This window comes from Solanum pennellii, chromosome 11 (assembly GCF_001406875.1).
Source record: "Solanum pennellii chromosome 11, SPENNV200".
NCBI classification, from domain to species: domain Eukaryota; kingdom Viridiplantae; phylum Streptophyta; class Magnoliopsida; order Solanales; family Solanaceae; genus Solanum; species Solanum pennellii.
In genome coordinates, this window is record NC_028647.1 from 1,844,566 (window position 1) to 1,869,210 (window position 24,645).

General features: G+C 32.9%; 7 protein-coding genes and 1 pseudogene across 9 annotated transcripts; 4 read left to right on the top strand and 4 right to left on the bottom strand.

Annotated features, from left to right (window-relative positions):
• The first annotated feature begins 1,419 nt into the window (after positions 1-1,419).
• On the top strand, positions 1,420-3,129 carry LOC107003279 (beta-D-glucosyl crocetin beta-1,6-glucosyltransferase-like). The gene has a single exon (XM_015201583.2). The coding sequence runs from the start codon at positions 1,659-1,661 to the stop codon at positions 2,982-2,984; it is 1,326 nt and encodes a 441-aa protein (XP_015057069.1). The 5' UTR covers positions 1,420-1,658; the 3' UTR covers positions 2,985-3,129.
• A 715-nt stretch (positions 3,130-3,844) lies between these two features.
• On the bottom strand, positions 3,845-6,194 carry LOC107003280 (rust resistance kinase Lr10-like). Of its 3 annotated transcripts, XM_015201584.2 has the most exons (4): positions 5,515-6,194; positions 5,324-5,344; positions 5,206-5,238; positions 3,845-5,086 (listed from the first exon to the last, which is right to left on the bottom strand). In XM_015201584.2, exons 1-4 carry the CDS (start codon positions 6,140-6,142, stop codon positions 3,969-3,971), a joined length of 1,800 nt encoding a protein of 599 aa, XP_015057070.1. In that variant the 5' UTR covers positions 6,143-6,194; the 3' UTR covers positions 3,845-3,968. The 3 variants fall into 3 exon arrangements, with proteins under 3 accessions (XP_015057070.1, XP_027769033.1, XP_027769034.1); XM_027913232.1 differs by lacking the exon at positions 5,324-5,344 and having other exon boundaries at positions 5,515-6,188; XM_027913233.1 differs by lacking the exons at positions 5,206-5,238; positions 5,324-5,344 and having other exon boundaries at positions 5,515-6,188.
• Positions 6,195-10,027: 3,833 nt separating this feature from the next.
• On the top strand, positions 10,028-11,367 carry LOC107003556 (annotated as a pseudogene).
• A 1,584-nt stretch (positions 11,368-12,951) lies between these two features.
• On the top strand, positions 12,952-14,355 carry LOC107003557 (beta-D-glucosyl crocetin beta-1,6-glucosyltransferase-like). The gene has a single exon (XM_015201893.2). It carries the CDS (start codon positions 12,967-12,969, stop codon positions 14,275-14,277), a length of 1,311 nt encoding a protein of 436 aa, XP_015057379.1. The 5' UTR covers positions 12,952-12,966; the 3' UTR covers positions 14,278-14,355.
• Positions 14,356-14,996: 641 nt separating this feature from the next.
• LOC107003281 (beta-D-glucosyl crocetin beta-1,6-glucosyltransferase-like) lies at positions 14,997-16,325 on the top strand. The gene has a single exon (XM_015201585.1). The coding sequence runs from the start codon at positions 14,997-14,999 to the stop codon at positions 16,323-16,325; it is 1,329 nt and encodes a 442-aa protein (XP_015057071.1).
• A 380-nt stretch (positions 16,326-16,705) lies between these two features.
• On the bottom strand, positions 16,706-18,403 carry LOC107003383 (beta-D-glucosyl crocetin beta-1,6-glucosyltransferase-like). The gene has a single exon (XM_015201704.2). It carries the CDS (start codon positions 18,311-18,313, stop codon positions 16,952-16,954), a length of 1,362 nt encoding a protein of 453 aa, XP_015057190.1. The 5' UTR covers positions 18,314-18,403; the 3' UTR covers positions 16,706-16,951.
• A 2,004-nt stretch (positions 18,404-20,407) lies between these two features.
• LOC107003435 (beta-D-glucosyl crocetin beta-1,6-glucosyltransferase-like) lies at positions 20,408-22,039 on the bottom strand. The gene has a single exon (XM_015201764.2). The coding sequence runs from the start codon at positions 21,923-21,925 to the stop codon at positions 20,594-20,596; it is 1,332 nt and encodes a 443-aa protein (XP_015057250.1). The 5' UTR covers positions 21,926-22,039; the 3' UTR covers positions 20,408-20,593.
• A 621-nt stretch (positions 22,040-22,660) lies between these two features.
• LOC107003436 (beta-D-glucosyl crocetin beta-1,6-glucosyltransferase-like) lies at positions 22,661-24,230 on the bottom strand. The gene has a single exon (XM_015201765.2). It carries the CDS (start codon positions 24,205-24,207, stop codon positions 22,873-22,875), a length of 1,335 nt encoding a protein of 444 aa, XP_015057251.1. The 5' UTR covers positions 24,208-24,230; the 3' UTR covers positions 22,661-22,872.
• Between the last annotated feature and the right edge of the window lie 415 nt (positions 24,231-24,645).

The following is a 24,645-nucleotide window of genomic DNA, read 5'->3' on the forward strand; positions in this document are numbered from 1 at the left end:
AAAAAGTATTGTATTATAAATATGCATTATGTGGTTTCTACTGTTTATATCCATTGAAAAAACTACAAGATAAAGTCGAAATAATTATTTATATATAATATATAATATAAGATAATAAATTTAAAATTATTTTTTTATTATCAATCAAATCAAAATAAATAAATAAAAAGAATTTCAAACTCTAAATTTTTATTTTCAAAAAGATCATTGATGGAACCTCGCCAAATGATCCATGGATAACGCATCCCCTTTTTTAATATTTTGAAATAAAAGTTATTTCCAAGAGAAAAAGTTGTTACAAAGTTTTGTCTTTTTATAATAATAGAATATTTATACGACTAATTTAATATGCGTAGCGTATTCAATGACGACACTTTAGTAGACTTGTAGTTTAATATAAATAAGGAAAATGCTCGAGTATACCTCAAGCTGTGTTCGAAATCTTAGAGACACACTTATACTATACTAAGGTTTTATTACCCGTCAGAATTTATTTTATAAATAATTTTCTACTCCTTTTCGACTTATGCTAGTTTGAAAAAAAAAGTGAATCAGCATTGGGTCCACAAGATAGTGCCATGTAGGTCAAAAAGGGGTAGAAAATTATTAATAAAATAAGTTCAGAGGATAATAGGACCTTACTATATAGTATAAGTGTGTTTTTGAGATTTCGGGCATAGGTTGAAAGGATACTTGTGCATTATTTATATAAATATAAATAAAGCCATGAAAATAATATATAACACGTAACTCACTTAAAAATTAAAAATCCTTCAATGAACATGTGGTAAAATATTTATTTGTATCAATTTATGTGATATAATTATATTGACACAAAATTTAAGAAAAGATTAAAAACATAAATACAAGAATTTTTACAAATTTAGCAAAAAAACATAATTTTTTGTAGAGATAACGGTAAAAGCACATCTGAATTATCAATTATTTCCTTTTTCTTACCTAAACTTTCATCATGGATCGACTATCTGTTGTTCCCTTTTGTTATCTGAAGGATAATGATGATCCAGATAAGAAAAAGAAAAAAATTGATAGTTGAGTCATGTTTTATTACATAGATGGCCATAATTAAAGTAAAAAAAATAAACAAATTGATAATCAAAATATGATATTGACTAAAGAAAACAAATATTTTTCGACCATTAACGTAACTTTTCTTTTATTTACTTTTTATAGATAATCTCTAAACAGTATAAATAAAAGTTTTTTTTATTGTTACCTATAAAAGTCACTTTCTTTAGATGTGCCTAAATTCTCTACTTTAATATAGTCTAACAAACAATCACACAAGTCGTTACTTTGCATTAAATTTGGCTAGAAGTCTACATCCAATTTTTCTATAAAAGATGGCTACCAATTTTTATTTTTCTACCCACTCGGTCGGTGTTCGGAGCCAATATTAAAACTTTAATTATATCTGCGCTTGGATTCATTCGGGATAACACTTTCAACATGATTTTTTCTATACTTACTTTATTTCTACTATCTATTCTTTCGTCTTTAATCAAATATCTTAGATTTAAACTTTATTGGTACACATAGTCAACACTTTTGTTTAATAAATAAAAGGTAGCCAATGTCACCAAACTACACAAAGAGCTCTTCTTTCACTCTATAGAAAAACAAGAACTAACCATACAATGGCTACTTTAAAGGTATTGATGTTTCCATTTTTGGCTTATGGACACATATCTCCATATCTAAACGTAGCTAAGAAACTCGCGGATAGAGGATTCTTGATTTACTTCTGTTCAACACCGATAAATCTCAAATCCATCATCAAGAAAATCCCTGAGAAGTATGCTAATTCGATTCATCTTATCGAACTTCACTTACCAGAATTACCCGAACTTCCTCCTCATTACCATACGACGAATGGTCTCCCGCCAAATCTCAATCACATCCTTCAGAAAGCCCTGAAAATGTCGAAACCAAACTTCTCGAAAATCTTGCAAAATCTGAAACCTGATTTGGTGATTTATGACGTATTGCAGCGATGGGCTAAACATGTCGCGAATGAACAGAACATTCCAGCAGTTAAGCTTCTAACTTCCGGTGCAGCTGTGTTTTCGTATTTTTTCAATGTACTAAAGAAACCAGGGGTTGAATTCCCATTCCCTGGAATTTATCTCAGGAAAATTGAACAAGTAAGACTGAGTGAAATGATGAAAGAACTGGAGGATGACGATGACGATGATGATCTTCTAGTTGATGGAAATATGCAAATAATGTTGATGAGTACTTCTAGAACTATCGAAGCCAAATATATCGATTTTTGCACTGCATTGACGAACTGGAAAGTTGTTCCAGTTGGTCCACCAGTTCAAGATTTGATCACTAATGACGCGGACGATATGGAGCTTATAGATTGGCTAGGAACAAAAGATGAGAATTCAACTGTTTTTGTCTCCTTTGGGAGTGAGTATTTCTTGTCAAAGGAAGATATGGAAGAAGTGGCTTTCGCGTTGGAGTTAAGTAATGTTAATTTCATATGGGTTGCAAGATTTCCGAAAGGGGAAGAGCGAAATCTTGAAGATGCATTACCAAAAGGTTTTCTTGAAAGAATTGGAGAAAGGGGAAGAGTTTTGGATAAATTTGCACCACAACCAAGAATTCTAAATCATCCGAGTACCGGAGGTTTTATAAGTCATTGTGGTTGGAATTCAGCAATGGAAAGTATAGACTTCGGGGTTCCTATAATCGCCATGCCTATGCATCTTGATCAACCAATGAATGCTAGGTTGATCGTAGAATTGGGAGTTGCGGTGGAGATTGTTAGAGATGATGATGGAAAAATTCACAGAGGAGAAATCGCGGAAACTCTTAAAGGTGTCATAACAGGGAAAACAGGGGGAAAATTGAGGGCTAAAGTGAGAGATATTAGTAAGAATTTAAAAACTATAAGAGATGAAGAGATGGATGCTGCTGCTGAAGAGCTAATTCAACTTTGTAGGAATAGTAATTAGTGTATCTTATGATTCAATGAACAAAATAATATCGAGGTTGAAATAATGAGAAAAACATAGAATATCACGTAGGATTCAAATTACCATGTAGGATGCGTGTGTCTATTTGTTCAACTTTATACAAGTTTAAGTTTATATTCGTAAATGTGAGTTGAGGTCAAATTAAAGGGCATATTTATGTATTATGTCATTAATATAAGGCATAATACATAGATTTGCCCTTAAACTTGGCTTCAAATTTTAAGTATGACCTCAAACTTTCACAATGCACAAATAGACACTTTAACTATCCTATTTTTTTATAAATACACACGCGAATCCTACATGGCAAAACGCATGTTATGCACGTTTTCTGCGCGAGTTATGACTATTTTAAAGGCCCACAACGGTAAAAAAAAGCAGAAATGACAAATATACCCTTAATGAATTCCTTTTATATATATCTTTATATTTCCAAATTAAAATTAACCTAAAATCTAATTTCTCTTTCCTCCTCTTTCAAATCTAAATTTTTTTCCCTCTTTAGAACAATTTGTGCTCATATTTTGTGTAAATGGCTTCTAATTTTTTTTGTCATTATGGAAAAAGAGCTATAATGAAGATTTCTTGATCTGCAAACAATTAATTTTAATTTTTTTTTACTTCTTAAATGATGTGTAACTTTTTTTAAAAATAATGACGTGTAAAATATTTAATTAGTTGGCAGTTATTAAGTGGCTCACTAATACACGTGGGCGCGATTGTATTTCACGCTCTTTGGGTCCAAAAATCGGGTGTGTATTTATAAAAAAATAGGATAGTTAAAGTGCCTATTTGTGCACTGTGAAAGTTTGAGGTCATACTTAAAATTTGAAGCCAAGTTTAAGGGCAAATCTATGTATTATGCCTTAATATAACTAGTACAACAATAACAACACGATTCTTTGTCCCAAACATTGTTGGATTTGCTATGTTTATTTCACATAAACATTACATCAACTATAATCAATCAGCATAAATGTCTACCTCAACGGAATTATCTAACAAAGCTATTGAGTCAGACGATAATGTCGTAGGACTTTCCATGATCTGATGGACAATCGGTGGAGATTGAAGAGGCTGAGGAGGTACTTCTAGCGCTTCAACTTCGCCTTCAAGCATTAGTACTACTTTACTCATTGAAGGGCGTTGTATCGGATTTGTTTGTATGCACCATAACGCAACCAAACTCAGCTTTCTAGCCATCTTCTTTTCATCATCATTCGCTTCTTCATCCACCACAATCTCTTTCCCCTTGTTGAACTTATCGTAAATATTATAAGGAAAATATTGGCTGGAATTCTCTTCATTTGCAACTTCATTTCTCTTCAAGTCCAACATTTCCATTAGCAGCATTCCGAAGCTGTAAACATCAGCTTTGTACGAGATTGCTCCAATGCTTCTGCTGATCAACTCTGGAGCAACATATCCAATCGTTCCACGAGCAGCTGTGAGAGTCACAATGCTCTTATCTGTTGGATATAGTTTCGCGAGCCCAACGTCAGAAATCTTTGGAATGAAATTCTCATCCAAGAGAATGTTGTGTGGTTTGATGTCAAAATGCAATATTCGTACATCACAGCCTCGATGCAAATACCCGATTCCTCGAGCCACTCCAAGAATAATGTCATACTTCCTCTGCCAACTTAACAGAGGACTTCCTTCTTGATCAAGTGATCCATTGGGCATGAAGTCGTATACAAGAGCACGCTTTGTTCCCTCAACGCAATACCCTACGAGTCCAACCACGTTGACATGATGAATCCTTCCGATGGTAGCTACTTCATTCATGAAATCTTGCCCGTCAGCTTTAGGCTTGCTCAACATCTTCACAGCTACATCCCTTCCACTTTGAAGCTTTCCTTTGTACACAGTTCCGTAACCTCCCTCGCCTAATTTCTCTTTGAATCCTCTGGTCATTCTCTTTATGTGGGAGTAATTATATCTTATAGGCAAGAAATTGTTTTGCGTTTGCAAGAAGCCTTCAACCGTATCGTACATTGACAAATGCCTCCTTTTGAATTTGTACACCAGAAATGCAATTACCAACGGAAGGCCTATTACAAATTTTGCTCCCCAATACACTGCAAGTTTAAGAAGTCATAACGAACCATAGAGATGAGAAAACACACTATCAGTGGAATGTTCATCTGTGTCCATCCAAATAACATATAGATTGCTAAAGGGATATGTAGGAGCTTACACACGTAAAGCTGACGTAGCGATAGAAAGATCTCTGGTTAGGTTAAAGTAAAAAAAATTTAGAATGAGTGGTCAATGGAGAATTAAAAGTATATATAGATAAAAGTTTGAGTCCTCACCGGGAATAAACGGAAAAAACCCTACAAAGATGTGAAAAAAATTAAAATTTTAGTGAGTGAAAGTGGAGAATATAATTAAATAATAAAAGTGTTCTCTCTCTAACAGCTTAAGCTTTTAGATGATATGGTCACATATTTCAACAGTGAATCCATTGTTTTATCTACATTTAGAGGATGGAAAAGAATGTTACCACTCGAAGAATAAGGAAACTCAAATCCGTAGAGAATCGCTTGATGAATATCAGAATAGGAAATGTTGTTAATATCAGGCCATGCTGTGAAGCCTATAAATTCCGCTCTGCATCCATCACTCACTTGAGAGACATTCATTTCTCCAATCTTTAGGTAAGTGTATTTGCTTGATTTGCAGCCGCTAATTTCCACAAATGTCGAATCATCAACACCAAATGGACAATTGAACATGAAAATGGGCGTGGCTACTCTATACCAATTGTATTCATAGAAGAAATTATTGTATTGGTGAAAGTTAAGCTTAGAAGGTAGGAGAGAGCATAGATCATCTGTTTGTAAAGTCGGATCTACCAAATGAATTGTGTTATTAGCATAGTCGATGCCTTGAACGTGAAACTTCTTGGAGGATAACCATGTAACGGTTTGGTTACCTTCACAAGCTAATTCAAATCCTAAAAAAAAACGACAATGTTTTGGATCAGTGTTTGAATAAAAAGGGTATTTTATGCTACGGATATCGCCACAGGCAGAATCAGGACAGTTGCTCTTCCAAGCATTGGATGTTTGCAGAAAGATGATTTGAAGGATTAATGTAATGTATTTAAGCTGAGAGTTTCCTTTAGACATTTTTTGTGTATTACTCAGGGTTCAACTGAGACTTTGCGATAATTGTTGTTATAATACATACGAGCAAAAATGCAATTATTGAAGCTTTGTGGACTTTCTCCATTGGGTCCCAAGCCAATAGAAGACTTGTGGTATTTGGTCATTGATTGGGAAGTTGCAAGGGCCCTCAAGAGGACACTTTGACGTTGAACGGTTGTGACTTTATATATTTATTTACAGGCATAATACATAAATATATCTTTTAACTTTAACTTTATTTTATGTTTCTGTCCTTCAACTTAGGGTGTGCACAAGTATACATTTGATTTTGTGTAAAGTTAAATAAATAAACACATGTATAATACATGATGTCCTACATGACAATTTGGGTCCTATGTGGTGTCATGTGTGAATTACGTCACGTAGGACTCACGTGTCTATTTGTTCTACTTTATAAAAGTGTAAATGTTTACTTGTGCAAACTCAAAGTTAAAGGTTATAAATGTAAATTGAGATCAAGTTAAAGGGCATATTTATGGAAGAAGGGGGGGGGGTTGGCATAACACATAAATAGGATATTTAACTTGGTTTCAAATTTTAACTTTAATCTTAAATTTTCAAAGTGAATAAAAAGACATTTTAACTATCCAACTTTTAAATTCAAAAACACGAATCCCACCTAACAAAACACGTGACATACACTCAATCTGCGCGCATGAAGAGTAAATTTCGAAGCCTACAACAGTAAACAAATATGTTTGACATGACAATTATACCCTTAATGAATCTCTTTTATACATATCTTTATATTATTTTTAATCAAAATCTCTTTTTATTTCCCCTCTTATTTCAAATCAAGCTTTATTTTCTCTCTTTAACACGATTTCTACTCGTTTTTAGTGCAAATGACTTCTAAATTTTTTGTAGTTGTGGAAAAAGAGCTATAATTGAAGATTCTTTAGTCCGCAAAAAGACAGGTCATTGTTCTGCAAACAATCCAAATTTAAGCAAAGATTCAACCTTCTATCAAAAAATTAACTTTCAAAAGGACAAAATTAAACATACCTAGACTAAATTGACAAAGATGAACTTATAAACATTAGACTAATATGAACTTTTAGCACAAATCTTGAACAATTTTTTTCCTTGATTCACGATTCTGGTTGTAAATCCCCAGCTAGGTGTTTGCGATTTTAAGAGAGTAACAGGGTAAAATGGAACAGTCTTTCACCCTTGTATTAATTAAAGGAAAAAATTACATGAATTGATAAATTTTAATAAATAATTACTGATTTTAGCAATATTTTTTATTTATTATCATTTATAGCAATATTATGTTAAATCTGCAGTATGTATTAAAAGTGAATTATGTATGCTATATATATGAATTATAATTATTTTTTAAAATATATTATGTTTGTTTGGTAAAAGTTTGACACATTGTATTATAAATGTATTAAAAATGTGTGATAAATGAATTATCTATCATTAAAATTTGTATTATATGTGAATAAAAAATTATTTTTTGTAATATGAATTAAACTTGTATTATAAATGAATTAAAAGTGATCAAGTGAAAAAAAATATATCATTGCTATAAATGGTAAATATTTTTTTATTATAGTATATTTATGTAAGTTTCCGATTTAATTCTTATTCCGTCCACTATTGTTTGTCATAGTTTTTATATTTAGAGTCAAATTATAGGAACTTTGACTAATATTTTAAGATGTATGTTTTCTTTATATTGATATGCAAAAAAATTGCAATTTATAGTACTTTTCATATATTTATGAATATCTAAATTTTATTTAAATATCGAATTAATGTAATCTAATCTAACTTTGAAAATTAATTAAATTGACTTTCGAAAACCGAAACATGATAAATAACATTGGACGGAGGGAGTATTAATTTCGTTTTTTTAAATTCTAATATCTATGTGTAAATTTGTAAATTAGTTGACAGTAATTGAGTGGCTCATTAATCTACGTTACATTTCACGTGTTTGGGCTGCAATATTTGAGTTTTTTTTTAATTTAAGAGTTGGATAGTTAAAGTGTCTCTATATGCATTTTAAAAGTTTAAGATCAAAGTTAAAATTTAACGTCAAGCTAAGAGTCATATTTATGTGATACCTAATTGATATTACAGAATAAAACATATAGTTAGTAGTTAGCGATTTCCTACACGTTATATGAAATTTTCTATGACCAACAATAGTTGTTCACTATATTATTTTGGGATTTTCAACAGTAATTGTTCACTTTATGAAATCAATGAATAATTTTATACTTTAATTTTTAATTTACTTTTATCATCAGTTATAATCATTTTTCAAGATGATATATTTATTATATTTAAAAAATAATATATTAAAATTATTCTTATGATTTTTGTTTGACAGAGGGAGTAATGTGATCATTTAAATGTGTTGTTATAACTTTTTCGATGAGCTTTTGATGTTAAAGTTATAACGTATTTGTGTAGATGTTCCTTTTTCTGCTTATCTCTTTTATGTTTTTAATGCTAAAGGAAAAAATTTCAAATATATTATCGAACTTTAAAAAAAATAGATCAATTTATGTTAATTGATTAAAAATTTTTATTCATTTATATTATTTTCGTTTAGGAAAAAAATTATATATGTCATTATTTGTTAACTGAAAATAATTTTGATGTATCAAATTTATTCTAGAAAAAATTACGGGGTTAAATAAACTTATACTACATAATTACTCGTCATAGCTATAGTTTGTTATATATTATTCTTGACTAACATTATACATTAATTACAAGGGATGTCTTTTGTATAATTAGTCATGTTTGTATATGTATAATTCGTCAGAATATACAGATACATATGTATAATATATTATTATCTAACCGATATACATACACAATTCACCTCTCCAACTCTCTGCCCTCTCTCGCTTGCCTCTCTCCTTCCTCTCATAATTTTGCTCGCCTCTCTCCTCCCTCTCCTAATCTCGCTAGCCATATATGCAAATACATATGTATATACAATTATATAACTGATATACTTATACAATTCAAATCTCTCCACTCTCTGTCCTCTCTCGCTCGCCTCTCTCACCTCTCTCCCAATCTCGCTCGCCTTTCTCATCCCTATAACATGTGACTACGAATTGTAATTATCAAACTCTAATTATAGAACATAATTAGATTATTTTTTAGTGGTTATATGCAAAAGTTCATCTTTCTTCAATTGGCATAATACATAAATGTGTCCTTTAACTTAGCTTCAAATCACATATATACCCTTCAACTTTGAATGTGCACAAATAGACACTTAAACTTGTATAAAGTTGAACAAATAGAAACATATGTCCTACATATCATTTTTCGTCCTACGTGGTGTCCTACATATATTGTGTCATGTAGGATTTATGCGTTTATTTATTTATTTAAAAGTTGGATAGTTAAAGTGTCTGTTTGTACATTATTAAAGTTGGAGGTCAAAGTTAAAATTTGAAGTCGGGTCCAATATATGTATTATGCCTTTTCAATATACGTGGTTTGTTATGATTCATTACGTCATTAATTAAATCATTTTAAAAGAAAAAAAGACTCAAATATATCATCAAACTTTGAGAAAAAGACTCATCTATGTCATCCGTGAAATTTTTGCTCATCTATGTCATCGAAGTTAACAAATAATAACATGGATGAGTCTTTTTCTTAACGAAAATGACATAATTGAAACAAGCTTTTAGCAATGCCATAAATGAGCATTTTCTCGGAGTTCGATACATATTTTAGTCTTTTCTCTTTAATAAATAAGCAAACCAACTCCATAGAGAAATCATCTCTCATTTCTCATGCTTCTTTCATTTCATTCTACATAAAAACAAGAATTTAGTATATCATTTCAAGATTTTGATCATGGCTATAGAGAATCATATTACTTTGAGGGTACTAATGTTCCCATTTTTGGCTTATGGACACATCTCTCCATTTCTAAACGTAGCCAAGAAACTCGCGGACAGGGGATTCTTGATATACCTCTGTTCTACGTCCATCAATCTCGAATATGCCAGCAAGAAAATCCCCGAAAAGTATGCTGATTCGATTCAGCTAATCGAACTTCAATTCCAGAATTACCCGAACTTCCTCCTCATTACCATACTACCAATGATCTCCATAACACCCTTCAAAAAGCCCTGAAAATGTCCAAACCAAACTTTTCGAAAATCTTGCAAAATCTGAAACCTGATTTAGTGATTTATGACATATTGCAGCAATGGGCTGAACGTGTCGCGAATGAACAGAATATTCCAGCAGTTAAGCTCTTAACTTCGGGTGCAACTGTGTTTTCGTATTTTACCATATCACTGAATAAACCAGGTGATGATTCCCATTCCCTGAAATTTATCTCAGGAAAAGTGAACAAGTAAAAATGAATGAAACGTTAAAATGTGCGAAAGAGATAGAAGAACAGGATTATGGGGATCGTCAAGCTGATGGAAATACGCAAATCGCGTTGATGTGTACTTCTAGAATTATAGAGGCTAAATACATTGATTATAGCACTGAATTCCTCAATTTGAAGGTTATTCCAGTTGGTCCACCAGTTCAAGATTTGATCACTAATGACGCGGACGATATGGAGCTGATAGATTGGCTAGGAACAAAAGACGAGAATTCGACTGTTTATGTCTCCTTTGGGAGTGAGTATTTCTTGTCAAGAGAAGGTATGGAAGAAGTAGCTTTGCGTTGGAGTTAAGTAATGTAATTTCATATGGATTGCAAGATTTCCGAAAGGTGAAGAGCGAAATCTTGAAGATGCGTTGCCGAAAAGTTTTCTTGAAAGAATTGGAGAAAGGGGAAGAGTTTTGGACAAATTTGCACCACAACCAAGAATTCTAAATCATCCGAGTACGGGAGGATTTATAAGTCATTGTGGTTGGAATTCGGCTATGGAAAGTATAGATTTCGGGGTTCCTATAATTGCCATGCCTATGCATCTTGAACAACCAATGAATGCTAGGTTGATCGTAGAATTGGGAGCCGCGGTGGAGAATGTAAGAGATGATAATGGTAAAATTCACAGAGAAGAAATCGCGGAAATTCTTAAAGGTGTCGTAACAGGGGAAACAGGGCGAAAATTGAGGGCTAAAGTGAGAGAAATCAGCAATAATTTGAAATCTATAAGAGATGAAGAGATGGATGCTGCTGCTGAAGAGCTAATTCAACTTTGTAGGAATAGTAATAAGAGCAAATAATGTGGTAAGTTGTGATTCCGTTAACAAAATAATAAGATTCTCAAATATGACTTTCTTTAGCTTTATGAACTATTAGTTGTCTTTTCGTATCTGAATTATCAATATCTATGTACTAAAACACATCTCAAGTTGATTAGGTCAACTCTCCGTTGTTCTTAATCATCTACTCAACTAGGTCTGTTTAACGTGTATATGGTGATAATTCAGATAGAAAAATGGAACATGTAATAGTTAGAATGTGAACCTACGAAAAAATGATAGTTCAAATATGTACTCGAGACCATTTTTTCTTTTGCTTTCGATATGAATTCTCAAGTCCATGTCATTTCTGTCTTGTAGCGATTAAAATGTACTCTATATCTCATTTATATGAATTAGTTTGATTCGATACAAATTTTAAATAAATGTATACATACTTATTATATTAGAAATATATACTAATATAAAAAAATGGGAAAAGGGTCTGATATACCCCTCAACTTTGTCATTTGGAGCTGATATACCCCTCGTTATAAAAGTGGCTCACATATGCGCTTACCGTTATACAAACGGCTCACATATACCCCTGTCGTTACAAAATGGCTCACATATACCCTTCATTCAACGGAAGTTAAAAAATTAGTTTTAAATTTATATTTATTACTTCTAATTTTTTTTAAAAAAATTATTTAGGGGTATATATGATTCTTTTATCAAAGTTCAAGATATATTTAAATTTTTTTCATACATAAATTATTTTTTGACTTCTTTTATTATAATTATTTGAATTTCTTATTCTTATTTTATTTTATTGTATCATTCCTTAGATTAAAGAAAAAAAATTAAACTATTTTTTTTTTGTGTATTGTAATTTAATTTTGTATTCGAAGAAAAAATTTGGTCATCTACAATAAGTTTTACAAGAATATTAGTGAAACATAAATAAATTTGATTATCAAAATAATAATTATAAATTAGTCATTGAAACAAAAAAAAGTCAAAAAAAATATGTTTGACGAGGATTAAATTTACTCATATGGAATTATACTTTTTAGAAAAATAAAATAAAAATTTAGATTAAAATTATATTTTTTTCATTTCCGTTAAAGGAAAAGGGTATATGTGAGTCATTTGTTTACAAATAGGGGTATATATGAGCCACTTTTGTAACAATGGGTATATCAGCTCTAAATGACAAAGTTGAGGGGTATATCAGACCCTTTTCCCTAAAAAAATTTATTAATGAATACAGATGAATGTATCCCATACAAATGTATTTGATAAATACATATTAGTGAATACTAATGCAAACAAATGTATATAAATTTGTCAAGTGAATCTATATTGAGTTTTTCATTGTACCTTCTAGAAAATTCCAAATAAATGGGGAAAATACTTTTAAGGAGATATATACTTCTTTATTAAATATCTTTTACTATTTTTAAATGTGAGTAATAATAATTTCCCCACTTTGACTCTTAAGTCAATTCTTTTGACTTTCATTTGCCAAATAATTATTTGGCAAAAACATATCAATTTTCAATCTCTTATAAATAAGGCATCCAATGGCACTAAAAAGCCCATCTCTCATTTTAGAATCACAAATTTTAGTGTCTTTCAATGGCTACTTTGAAGGTACTAATGTTTCCATGGTTAGCTTATGGACACATTTCGCCATTTCTAAACGTAGCCAAGAAACTCGCGGACAGGGGATTCTTGATTTACCTCTGTTCTACACCGATAAATCTCAAATCCACCATCGAGAAAATCCCTGAAAAGTATGCTGATTCGATTCACCTTATCGAACTTCACTTACCAGAATTACCCGAACTTCCTCCTCATTACCATACGACGAATGGTCTCCCTCTCCATCTAAATCACACCCTTCATAAGGCCCTGGAAATGTCCAAACCAAACTTCGCGAAAATCTTGCAAAATCTGAAACCTGATTTGGTGATTTATGACATGTTGCAGCAATGGGCTGAACACGTCGCGAGTGAACAGAACATTCCTGCTGTCAAGCTCATAACTTTTGGTGCAGCCGTGTTTTCGTATCTTTTTTACTTGGTAAAGAAACCAGAGGCTGTATTCCCATTCCCCGCGATAAATCTCAGCAAAAATGAACAAGAAAAAATGTATGCTAATGATTTCGAGGATCGTTTAGTGGATGGAAATATTCAAATCATGTTGATAAGTACCTCTAGAACTATAGAGGCCAAATATATTGATCATTGCACTGAATTGATCAATTGGAAGGTTGTTCCTGTTGGTCCACCAGTTCAAGATCCAATCACTAACAACGCGGACCACATGGAGCTTATAGAATGGCTAGGAACAAAAGATGTGAATTCAACCGTTTTCGTCTCCTTTGGGAGTGAGTATTTCTTGTCAAAAGAAGAAATGGGAGAAGTAGCTCTCGGGTTGGAGTTAAGTAATGTTAATTTCATATGGGTTGCAAGATTTCCGAAAGGGGAAGACCAAAATCTCGAAGATGCATTGCCAAAGGGTTTTCTTGAAAGAATTGGAGAAAGGGGAAGAGTTTTGGACAAATTTGCACCACAACCAAGAATTCTAAATCATCCGAGTACTGGAGGATTTATAAGTCATTGTGGTTGGAATTCAGTAATGGAAAGTGTAGATTTTGGGGTTCCTATAATAGCTATGCCTATGCAATATGATCAACCATCGAATGCTAGGTTGATCGTAGAATTGGGAGTTGCCGTGGAGATTGTTAGAGATGATGATGGGAAAATTCACAGAGGAGAAATCGCGGAAACTCTTAAAGATGTCATCATAGGGAAAAAAGGGAAAATTTTGAGGGGCAAAGTTAGAGATCTCAGCAAGAAATTGAAATCTATAAGAGGTGATGAGATGGACACTGCTGCTGAAGTGCTGATTCAACTTTGTAAGAAGAGTAATGGGTGCAAATAGTGTGCTCATTTGGGGACTTTATGGATTAGTTGTTTGTTAATGTTATTTTCTTTGTCTATTTGGTTTGAGGTGTGTGTGTGTGGGTTTTGTTTAGATGCTAAAGGCTTACTCAGGTATTAGTTGTTTAGTCATCATGGATTTATTGATTTCCTTATCAAGACTTATGTTTCAGTTTCTGCATTAGTTTCATATGATATGTCTTGATACGTTAAGATAAGGGCTAGCCTCGAATCACTTGTGGTTCCAAGTACTGTATCTCGGTTGGGGTGTAGACTCGATCATGACAATTACCAAAGTTATTGAATACAAATCGATATATAACAAAGTAAAGTTAGAAAAATATGACTAATTTTCAAAGTTAAATCAAATTATATTAAATTAATAATTTAAACAAAAAATTTAAATAGTCAAAAACTATTTTTTAAAAAATAGTATAATCTAAAAGTTTTTATAGTTCGACTTAAAGAAAGCAAACCATGACAACTAAAAAGTTTGACCAAGACGGTATTAAGTATCTTTTACTCAAAAATAATTTGAAGTGAGATGTGAGTTAATAATATTTCCTCTTAAAATATACTTTGACTAATAACTATAAATTCTTTTTGACTTTTATTTGCTAAATAATAATTTGGCAAAGACTTGTGTTTTGTCCTCCATCTCTCATTTCACTCTATACATAGAGAAATCCCAAATCATCAACTTATTTCAATATTTTGATCATGGCTACTAATTTGAGGGTACTAATGTTTCCATGGTTAGCTTATGGACACATTTCTCCATTTCTAAACATAGCCAAGCAACTCGCGGACAGAGGATTCTTGATTTACTTCTGTTCCACGCGAATCAATCTTGAATCCATCGTCAAGAAAATCCCTGAAAAGTATGCTGATTCGATTCATCTTATCGAACTTCATCTACCAGAATTACCCGAACTTCCTCCTCATTACCATACGACGAATGGCCTCCCACCCCATCTCAATCCCACCCTTCATAAGGCCCTGAAAATGTCCAAACCAAACTTTTCGAGAATCTTGCAAAATCTGAAACCTGATTTATTGATTTACGATGTATTGCAGCCGTGGGCTGAACATGTTGCGAATGAACAAAACATTCCAGCAGGTAAGCTGCTAACTTCGGGTGCAGCTGTGTTTTCGTATTTTTTCAACTTTCGAAAGAATCCAGGGGTTGAATTCCCTTTCCCTGCTATTCATCTCCCGGAAGTTGAGAAAGTAAAGATCAGAGAAATACTCGCGAAAGAACCTGAAGAAGGGGGTCGTCTAGACGAGGGAAATAAGCAAATCATGTTGATGTGTACGTCTAGAACTATCGAGGCTAAATACATAGATTACTGCACTGAATTGTGCAATTGGAAAGTTGTTCCAGTTGGTCCACCATTCCAAGATTTGATCACTAATGACGCGGACAGCAAGGAGCTTATCGATTGGCTTGGAACAAAACATGAGAATTCAACTGTTTTCGTCTCCTTTGGGAGTGAGTATTTCTTGTCAAAAGAAGATATGGAAGAAGTTGCTTTCGCGCTGGAGTTAAGTAATGTTAATTTCATATGGGTTGCAAGATTTCCGAAAGGGGAAGAGCAAAATCTCGAAGATGCATTACCAAAAGGTTTTCTTGAAAGAATTGGAGAAAGGGGAAGAGTTTTGGACAAATTTGCACCACAACCAAGAATTCTAAATCATCCGAGTACCGGAGGATTTATAAGTCATTGTGGTTGGAATTCGGCTATGGAAAGTATAGATTTCGGGGTTCCTATAATCGCAATGCCTATTCATAATGATCAACCAATAAATGCTAAGCTGATCGTAGAATTGGGAGTCGGGGTGGAGATTGTTAGAGATGATGATGGGAAAATTCACAGAGGAGAAATCGCGGAAACTCTTAAAAGTGTCGTAACAGGGGAAACAGGGGAAATTTTGAGGGAAAAAGTGAGAGAAATCAGCAAGAATTTGAAATCTATAAGAGATGAAGAGATGGATGCTGTTGCTGAAGAGCTAATTCAACTTTGTAGGAATAGTAATAAGTACAAATAATGTGTTATGTTATGATTCGATTTACATTGTATTTGTGGTGCTTTGTTTGTCTTCGAAATATATCGAGGTTGAAATAATATCGACAAACAAGAATTAAGCTTTATTGCACTTGCAGACAAGTTAATATCTTAAAACGTCATTGTATCATCGACTTCTTTAGATAATTTTTCATATTTCAGTAAAGATATTAACTCCTTGCATCTAGATGACATTAGAATAATTCAAATAAAAATACATCAATAATAGTAGAATGATTTTAATTAAAAAAATTTCTCATTATTTCAAGGTCATCATATTTTAGAAGATCAACTAGAATAAGAAACAACTCACACACAATATAATTGAATTATAACATATGACACTATTGCAACTTAGTCCTATTATTTAAAAAAACAATTTACTTCAAAACCGAACTGAACCAACCGATACTCAGCCTGAGTCGACATTTGGCCATACTTGTTACTATTGAGAATTGGAATTGAAAGCTAAACAAAGTCTTATTTGAAAATGTTGAATTATAAGATCAATTTATAGGTTACATCTTTATTTTTTTCTCATTTTTTCAATCTTAATGTTTTTTGACCATCAACAAGAACATGAAAGAACTCACATACAATATAATTATGTTAATTAGTATTTATCTTACAAAATTGGATTAGTTCATGAGCAGCAGCATCCATCTCTTCACCACTTATAGAATTCAAATTCATGCTAATATCTCTCATTTTCGCCCTTAAATTTTCCCCTATTCTCTCTGTTATGACATCTTTAAGAGTTTTCGCGATTTCTTCTCTATGAATTTTGCCATCATCATCTCTAACAATCTCCACCGCAACTCCCAATTCTACGATCAACCTAGCATTCATTGGTTGATCAAGATGCATAGGCATGGCAACTATAGGAACCCCGAAATGTATACTTTCCATAACTGAATTCCAACCACAATGACTTATAAATCCTCCCGTACTTGTATGATTCAGAATTCTTAGTTGTGGTGCGAATTTATCCAAAACTCTTCCCCTTTCTCCGATTCTTTCAAGAAAACCTTTTGGTAAAGCATCTTCGAGATTTTGCTCTTCCCCTTTTGGAAATCTTGCGACCCATACGAAATTAACATTACTTAACTCCAACCCGAGAGCTACTTCTTCCATATCTTCTTTTGACAAGAAATACTCACTCCCAAAGGAAACGAAAACAGTTGAATTCTCATCTTTTGATCCTAACCAATCAATTAGCTCCATATCGTCCGCGTCATTAGTGATCAAATCTTGAACTGGTGGACCAACAGGAACAACTTTCAAATTGCTCAATTCTAACAAAAAATCTATATATTTTGCCTCTATAGTTCTAGAGGTACATATCAACGCGATTTGTTTATATTCATCCACTAAACGTTCTTCATCATCAGGATCTTGATCTTTAGCAGATTTTTCCAACATTTCACCCAATTTCACTTGTTCAATTTTCCTGAGATAAATATCAGGGAAAGGGAATTCAACCCCTGGTTTCTTTACTAAGTTACAAAAATACGAAAACACAGCTGCACCAAAAGTTAGTAGCCTGACTGCTGGAATGCTCTGTTCATTCGCGACACGTTCAGCCCATTGCTGCAATACGTCATAAATCATCAAATCAGGTTTCAGATTTTTCAAGATTTTCGACAAGTTTGGTTTGGACATTTTCAGGGCCTTTTGAAGGGTGTGATTGAGATGGGGCGGGAGACCATTCGTCGTATGGTAATGAGGAGGAAGTTCGGGTAATTCTGGTATGTGAAGTTCGATAAGGTGAATTGAATCAGCATACTTTTCAGGGATTTTCTTGATGGTGGATTTGAGATTTATCGGTGTAGAACAGAGGTAAATCAAGAATCCCCTGTCCGCGAGTTTCTTGGCTACGTATAGAAATGGTGAAATGTGTCCATAAGCTAACCATGGGAACATCACTACCCTCAAATTACTAGTACCATGCTCTGTTACTTGTGTTCCCATGATCAAGTTCTTGTTAGTCGAGTTTGTTAGGATCGAAACAAGCAGGAGTGATGCGGAAAGCTATGGAGTTTGGTGTCATTGGCTACCTTATTTATGTTGAAGAGAGTTGAAGATATAACGGAATAATTAAAACTCTACCTAATAAAGGTGACAGTTGTATTAAAGCTTAAGTCGAAAATTTCTTATTAAAAATAAAAGAATATTATCATTTTATCGCGCCCCTTGTTTAATATGATTGGTTGTTGAGTTTTTTGTTTTATTTTATAGACTTGTAGCCAAATTTTATGCAAAGTGACATGTTGTGTGATTGTAATTGGTTAAAAAAATTTAGTTACAAAATTTAGGCAAGTTTTATGAAAGTGACTTCTTGTGTGACTTTTCTAGGTAATTAGAAATTTTCTTTTGGTATTTATTCGAACTATATCATATAATTTGATACTGACATAACATGCTATGTTATTATTATGCTTAATTTTTTTATAGTAAATATATTTTTTTTTAAACTCCTAACAATAACCATTTTACGAAATTTTGAGTATTCACATATAATTTTTTCTATATTTTTTTTTATTCTTTTTTCAACCGATAAACAGTAAAAACCACAGGAAATATGTACATTTGTATATATTAGTACCTCAAAACTCTTGGAGTTTTCAACTTTTATTTGTGTTTTTTCTGCTCTTTCTAGAAGAAAATGTACATTTTTATGCTTTGGGCGGCTGATAGGAAGGAAGATTAATGAATTAATAACTATTTAATTGGAAAAAATTAAGAGAATTGATTATTTTTTTAAAAAAAAACAATATTTATTGACATGATTAATATGCCACATCAACATTGTATTGTATGTCATATTTTTTAAATTTATATGTCAAACAACAAAAAATAATATAAAATTAACTCATTTATCTATAAAACTATTTTTCAAAAAATATATTTTTTTATTCCTGCCTAACTCGCTTAAATTAAAGTTATTACATTTTCTTTTGCCTAAATCAATAGAATAAATGTTTTTACTAGATTCAACACTACCTCTAGAGCCAGCCGTCCACCTAATAATTAAAAATAAAAGCTATTTTCGTTAATTCAATTGAGAAAATGTATAAGCATCTTTTAATCTATATTCATAATTTTTTATTCGTTTTTAACTTACGTAACATTATTCTCTAGAGATCAAACTCGTATTGATTATTTTTCAAGCTATCTGATTGATAGTACCACGTGAGAATAAAGCAAATGAGAAAAAATAATGTATCATTTATATATAATTAAATTAATTATTATGAGCATGAGGATATATATAAATTTTAATACAAGCTAATAAATTTTTTAGGTATATTGCCATCACAAACCACCCCCAACACACAAACATTATCTACATATATTTCTAAATTATGACATATTTTGTCATTAATTAAGAGTTTTGTATAAAGATATGTCTAAATACATGTATTTTTGCTGTCAAATACACTAAAATAGGGAGAGGAGTTAGCGAGATAGGAACGGAGATAGTCATGTTTCTCAAATTTATGCGAATCACACTAAATACATATTTATGTATCTATATTTATTTAATTCGCATGTATCTAGTATGTCAACCACATAGATGAGTGGCAAACGAGATAGAAGGAGGCGATAGAGGCGAGCTAGATTTGTCTATATATGTCAGATAAATGTGAATCCACTTATATATGGATTTAGAACAAATTATACTTAATTTTGATCTCGAATTTATTTGTGCTACCCAAAGTTGAAAAATATAAATGCTAGTTGAAACCAAGTTAAATGGTATATTTATGTATTATGTCAATTGATTAGTTTAGTAGTGTATTATCTATGCCAACAATATGTTTGATGTAATGCTTCACTGAGTTTTTTCTGTTATGTACACCTTTAGTTTGCTAGAGTTTTTAAGACAATAATTCCCCTGTCCTAAATGCTTCGAAAATGAATTTGCTTTTTGACTGTTATTGGTTAATGTTTGGTTTTGCATCTTCACTAGTTTCCCTTTATTTGACATCATGTCTTAATGCATGAAATTGCGCATATTTCTCTGTGTAATGTGTGTCGTGTGATGTTAACAGTCTGTTCTGATTCACGCATAATGCTGGCTTGGAATTACGCCTTAATGCATGTTCTTTTCTTGGATACAACCTACATTCTGCTGAATCATTTTAAAAGGTTATTACTTGTAGTGATTATTGGTAACAAGATGATTAGTACTCTCAACTTACTATAACAGTTGAGTTACACTAGACTAACATTTACTCTTATTGCTAATCATTTATTGGTACGAAGTGCCATCAGTTCTTCTGCCACACCATCTATCTCTTCATCCTCTTTCGCGTTCATCTTCTCACTCACTTCCTTAACTTTCTTCCTCACATCCTCCCCACTTTCCTCGGCTACCACTTCCATTATCGCCTTTGCAATCTCTTCACTTTGTAACTTACCATCCTCGTCCTTCGCTGCTTCCACTCCCACACCGATATATTCCACAAGCCTAGCATTCATTGGTTGATCAATGTGCATTGGCATGGAAATTATAGGCACACCAAACTTCATACTTTCCATGAATGAACTCCATCCACAGTGACTCACGAATCCACCTATCGATGGATGTTGAAGAATTGTTGCTTGAGGAGCCCATCCTTCGATAACCATTCCTCTTTCTCCTACCCTTTCAAGATACCCTTTGGGTAATGCATCTCGAATGTTCATTCTTTCACCTTGTGGAAACCTTATAACCCAAATGAAGTTCACTTTGCTAAGCTCTAGCCCTTGAGCTACTGCAAGTATTTCCTCCTTGGATAGAAAATACTCACTCCCAAATGAAACGAACACACTTGAACTTTTCTCTTTCTTGTCAAGCCATTGCGAGATTTCCTTATAATCATCTTGATCCATGGTTTCTTGAACTAGCGAACCAACGGGGACAATTTTCTTGGAAGTCAAATTTGAGAGATAATCTATATATTTCCCTTCAAAATCTCTGCAAGTTTTCACCAGAATAATGTCATGTGATCGCCTAATAGCCTCGTCGTATGGGAACTTTTTACTTGGTACTTCATTAATATCTTTCTTCAGTGAAATCATTTCGTGTTCCCGCAGGTAAATTTCAGGAAACGGGAACTTCTCCATTGTGTTTTCAGACATGTGGATGGACAAAGCAACAACTGTTGCACTAAAAGTAGGGAACTGCACAGCAGGAATGTTCATAGAGGAAGCCGAATCAGTAACCCATGGCTGATTGTAGTCATGAATGACCAAATCTGGACGCAGAGTTTGTAATATTTTGGAAAAATTTGGAGAGGCGAGTTCAAAAGCTGTTTTGAGGGTGTTCATAAGATGAGGGGGGAGGCCATTTGTGGTGTGGTAATGAGGAGGAAGATCTGGTAAAGACGGAAGATGAAGCTCGATTAATTCTATCGACTCAGAGTACTTCTCACCGACTCTTTTCTTGATGGAGTTCAGGTTTACCAGAGTAGAACACAGGTAAATGTGGAAGTTCTTACTCGCAAGATTCTTCGCTAACTCTAGAAATGGATTTATGTGACCATGAGCTAGCCAAGGTAACATAAGTACACTCATCGTGTGCTTCTTTGCCTCCATAGGGATAAATCTAGAATAGAAAATACAAATTCGACAGAATTCAGTATAACTTTGGTTCAAACTTTGTATATTGAGAAATCTACTGAATTTGTTTGTACCTTATATTGTTGTGTTGAGGTTACTTCCCTATCTTATATAGAAGTTTTCTAGTGATTTGATAATAAAGAAAAAAGGTGTTTTAATTTGTATCAGCAGCCTTATATTGACTGTTGAATATTGTTTTGGACTGATTGATACTGACAGTGTCTTCAACTCGAGAGTTTAAGTTATATGCACTGTCACGGTAAATAATCTTTATACTGTTAGATTGTATTTATATGTCGTAGTAGATAATTGTCTTATTTTCGATGTTACATAAACCTATTTTGTTTTGTTCCACTCAAAATATTGTATACTTCTTTTTCTTTCAGATTTAGGAATTTCCAGTAACCTCAACATTCTTCTCTCTTCGCGCTAAAGAGCATTTTGACTCAAAAGTTAGGCAATAATGGAAATCAAGTTACTGAAAATCATTGTTTGATGAAAAATCGACAGGAAAGAACACACGAAGAGGGGGAAACAGAGAGCAAGACTTGGAGCTTCATATTTGCAGGTTCTTTTTTATCCATTTTCGATTTTTCAGAATCAAAGACTTGTTATGTAGAACCAATTGGATGTTTTCTTATGCTAAGAAAGACATATACGAGCGTGTTATAGAAAAAGGTTATAGAGGAAAAGGAAAGTAACATGAGACGATTAAAATAACTAGGACGGATTGTTTAGCTCATATGGTTACAACTCACAAGTCGTCAATCAAATGGAAAGTTTTCTGCCATTTCATCAGTTATCCTCTTGTTTCTCCGTCTCTAGCTCGATCACATGTTAACATCACAAAAAAATATTAAACTCTCTCAAGCATATGAAATTAACTAATTAGATACACATAACTTAAATCTTGATTATGCTAATCATTTGTTGCTGCAAAGAGACATCAACTCTTCCACCACTCCATCTATCTCTTCATCCCCTTTCGCGTTCATCTTCTCACTTAGTTCCTTAGCTTTGTTCCTCACATCCTCCCCACTTTCCTCAACATACACCTTCCTTATCGTGTTTGCAATCTCTTCACTCTGTAGTTTACCATTCTCGTCCCTCGCTGCTTCCACTCCCATCCTAATATACTCTACTAGCCTAGCATTCATTGGTTGATCAATATGCATTGGCATGGCAATTATAGGCACACCAAACTTCATACTTTCCATGAATGAACTCCATCCACAGTGACTAACGAATCCACCTATCGATGGATGTTGAAGAATCGTTGCTTGAGGAGCCCATCCTTCGATAACCATTCCTCTTTCTCCTACCCTTTCAAGATACCCTTCTGGTAATGCATCTCGAATGCTAATTCTTTCACCTTGTGAAAACCTGATAACCCAAATAAAGTTCACTTTGCTACGTTCTAGCCCTCGAGCTACTACAAATATGTCTTCCTTGGATAGAAAATACTCGCTCCCAAATGAAACAAACACAGTTGAACCTTTCTCTTTCTTATCAAGCCATTGCATGATCTCCTCATCATTGTCATCTCGCGCAATGGATTCTTGAACTAGTGAACCAACGGGGACTATTTTCTTGGAAACCAAATTCGAAAGATAATCTATATATTTCCCTTCAAAATCTCTACAAGTTTTCACCAGAACAATGTCACGCGATAGCCTAATAGCCTCATCAAATGAGTACTTATTCCCCGGTGCTTCTTTAACAGCTTCTTTCAATGAAAGCATTTCGTACTCATGCAGGTAAATTTCAGGAAACGGAAACTTATCCTCCGTATCTTCAAACATATGGATGGCTAAAGAAACAACAGCCGCGCCAAAAGTGAGGAATTGCACAGCAGGCATGTTAACAGAAGAGGCAGACTCAGCAGCCCATGGTTGATTAAAGTCATATATGACTAAGTCTGGATTAAGAGTTTGTAATATTTTCGAAAAATTTGGAGAGGCGTTTTCGAAAGCTGTTTTGAGTGTGTTCATGAGATGAGGTGGGAGACCATTGGTGGTGTGGTAATGAGGAGGAAGATTTGGTAAAGATGGAAGATGAAACTCAACTAATTCTATTGATTCAAAATATTTTTTTGTGATATTTTTCTTAATGGAACTTAGGTTTATTGGTGTGGAACACATGTAAATGTGAAAATTTCTATTTGTGAGTTTTTTGGCTAGTTCTAAAAATGGACTTATGTGACCATGAGCTAGCCATGGTAACATAAGTATACTCATTTTATTTTTCTTGGCTTCCATTTATGACTTTTTTTTTCCTCTCTTTGATTTTATAGTAATTATGATGAAAGTCTATTTATAGTTAGTATTTGGTGATATTTAATAATGAATTTCATGTACGTAATTGATTACGCATTGCATAGTAAAATAACAGAAAGAGAAAAAAAACATATTTTAGACTTATGTTGGAATATTTCTTTATTCTTTGTTAAAGGTCCCATCAGTGTTACTTTTCTTGATATCGATTGAAATTATAGTATGTTTCGTCAAATTTTTGTATAGTCATGGGCAAATGGTAATAAAAGTATATTAATAACAATAAAGTTTCATCGGAGTTTTAAACTTGTCTTCAACGGATCTTTTTTTCTTCTATTGTGTCTGATTTTTAGCTAAGTCTGTTTTGATATCAAAGATTTAGAAGTCTTTCGAGATTACTTTCTTTTATAAAATTTCAGGTGT

Excerpts from the sequence above, each read along its gene's own strand:
- LOC107003280 (XM_015201584.2), bottom strand. The coding sequence starts at position 6,142 with ATGTCTAAAGGAAACTCTCAGCTTAAATACATTACATTAATCCTTCAA. Across the intron at positions 5,345-5,514 it reads GTTTCCTTATTCTTCGAGTG|GGTTTTTTCCGTTTATTCCC; the intron begins GTAACATTCTTT and ends ACATCTTTGTAG. Across the intron at positions 5,087-5,205 it reads GCTACGTCAGCTTTACGTGT|TGTATTGGGGAGCAAAATTT; the intron begins GTAAGCTCCTAC and ends TTAAACTTGCAG.
- LOC107003436 (XM_015201765.2), bottom strand. The coding sequence starts at position 24,207 with ATGGAAGCCAAGAAAAATAAAATGAGTATACTTATGTTACCATGGCTA.
- LOC107003281 (XM_015201585.1), top strand. The coding sequence starts at position 14,997 with ATGGCTACTAATTTGAGGGTACTAATGTTTCCATGGTTAGCTTATGGA.
- LOC107003383 (XM_015201704.2), bottom strand. The coding sequence starts at position 18,313 with ATGGGAACACAAGTAACAGAGCATGGTACTAGTAATTTGAGGGTAGTG.
- LOC107003435 (XM_015201764.2), bottom strand. The coding sequence starts at position 21,925 with ATGGAGGCAAAGAAGCACACGATGAGTGTACTTATGTTACCTTGGCTA.
- LOC107003279 (XM_015201583.2), top strand. The coding sequence starts at position 1,659 with ATGGCTACTTTAAAGGTATTGATGTTTCCATTTTTGGCTTATGGACAC.
- LOC107003557 (XM_015201893.2), top strand. The coding sequence starts at position 12,967 with ATGGCTACTTTGAAGGTACTAATGTTTCCATGGTTAGCTTATGGACAC.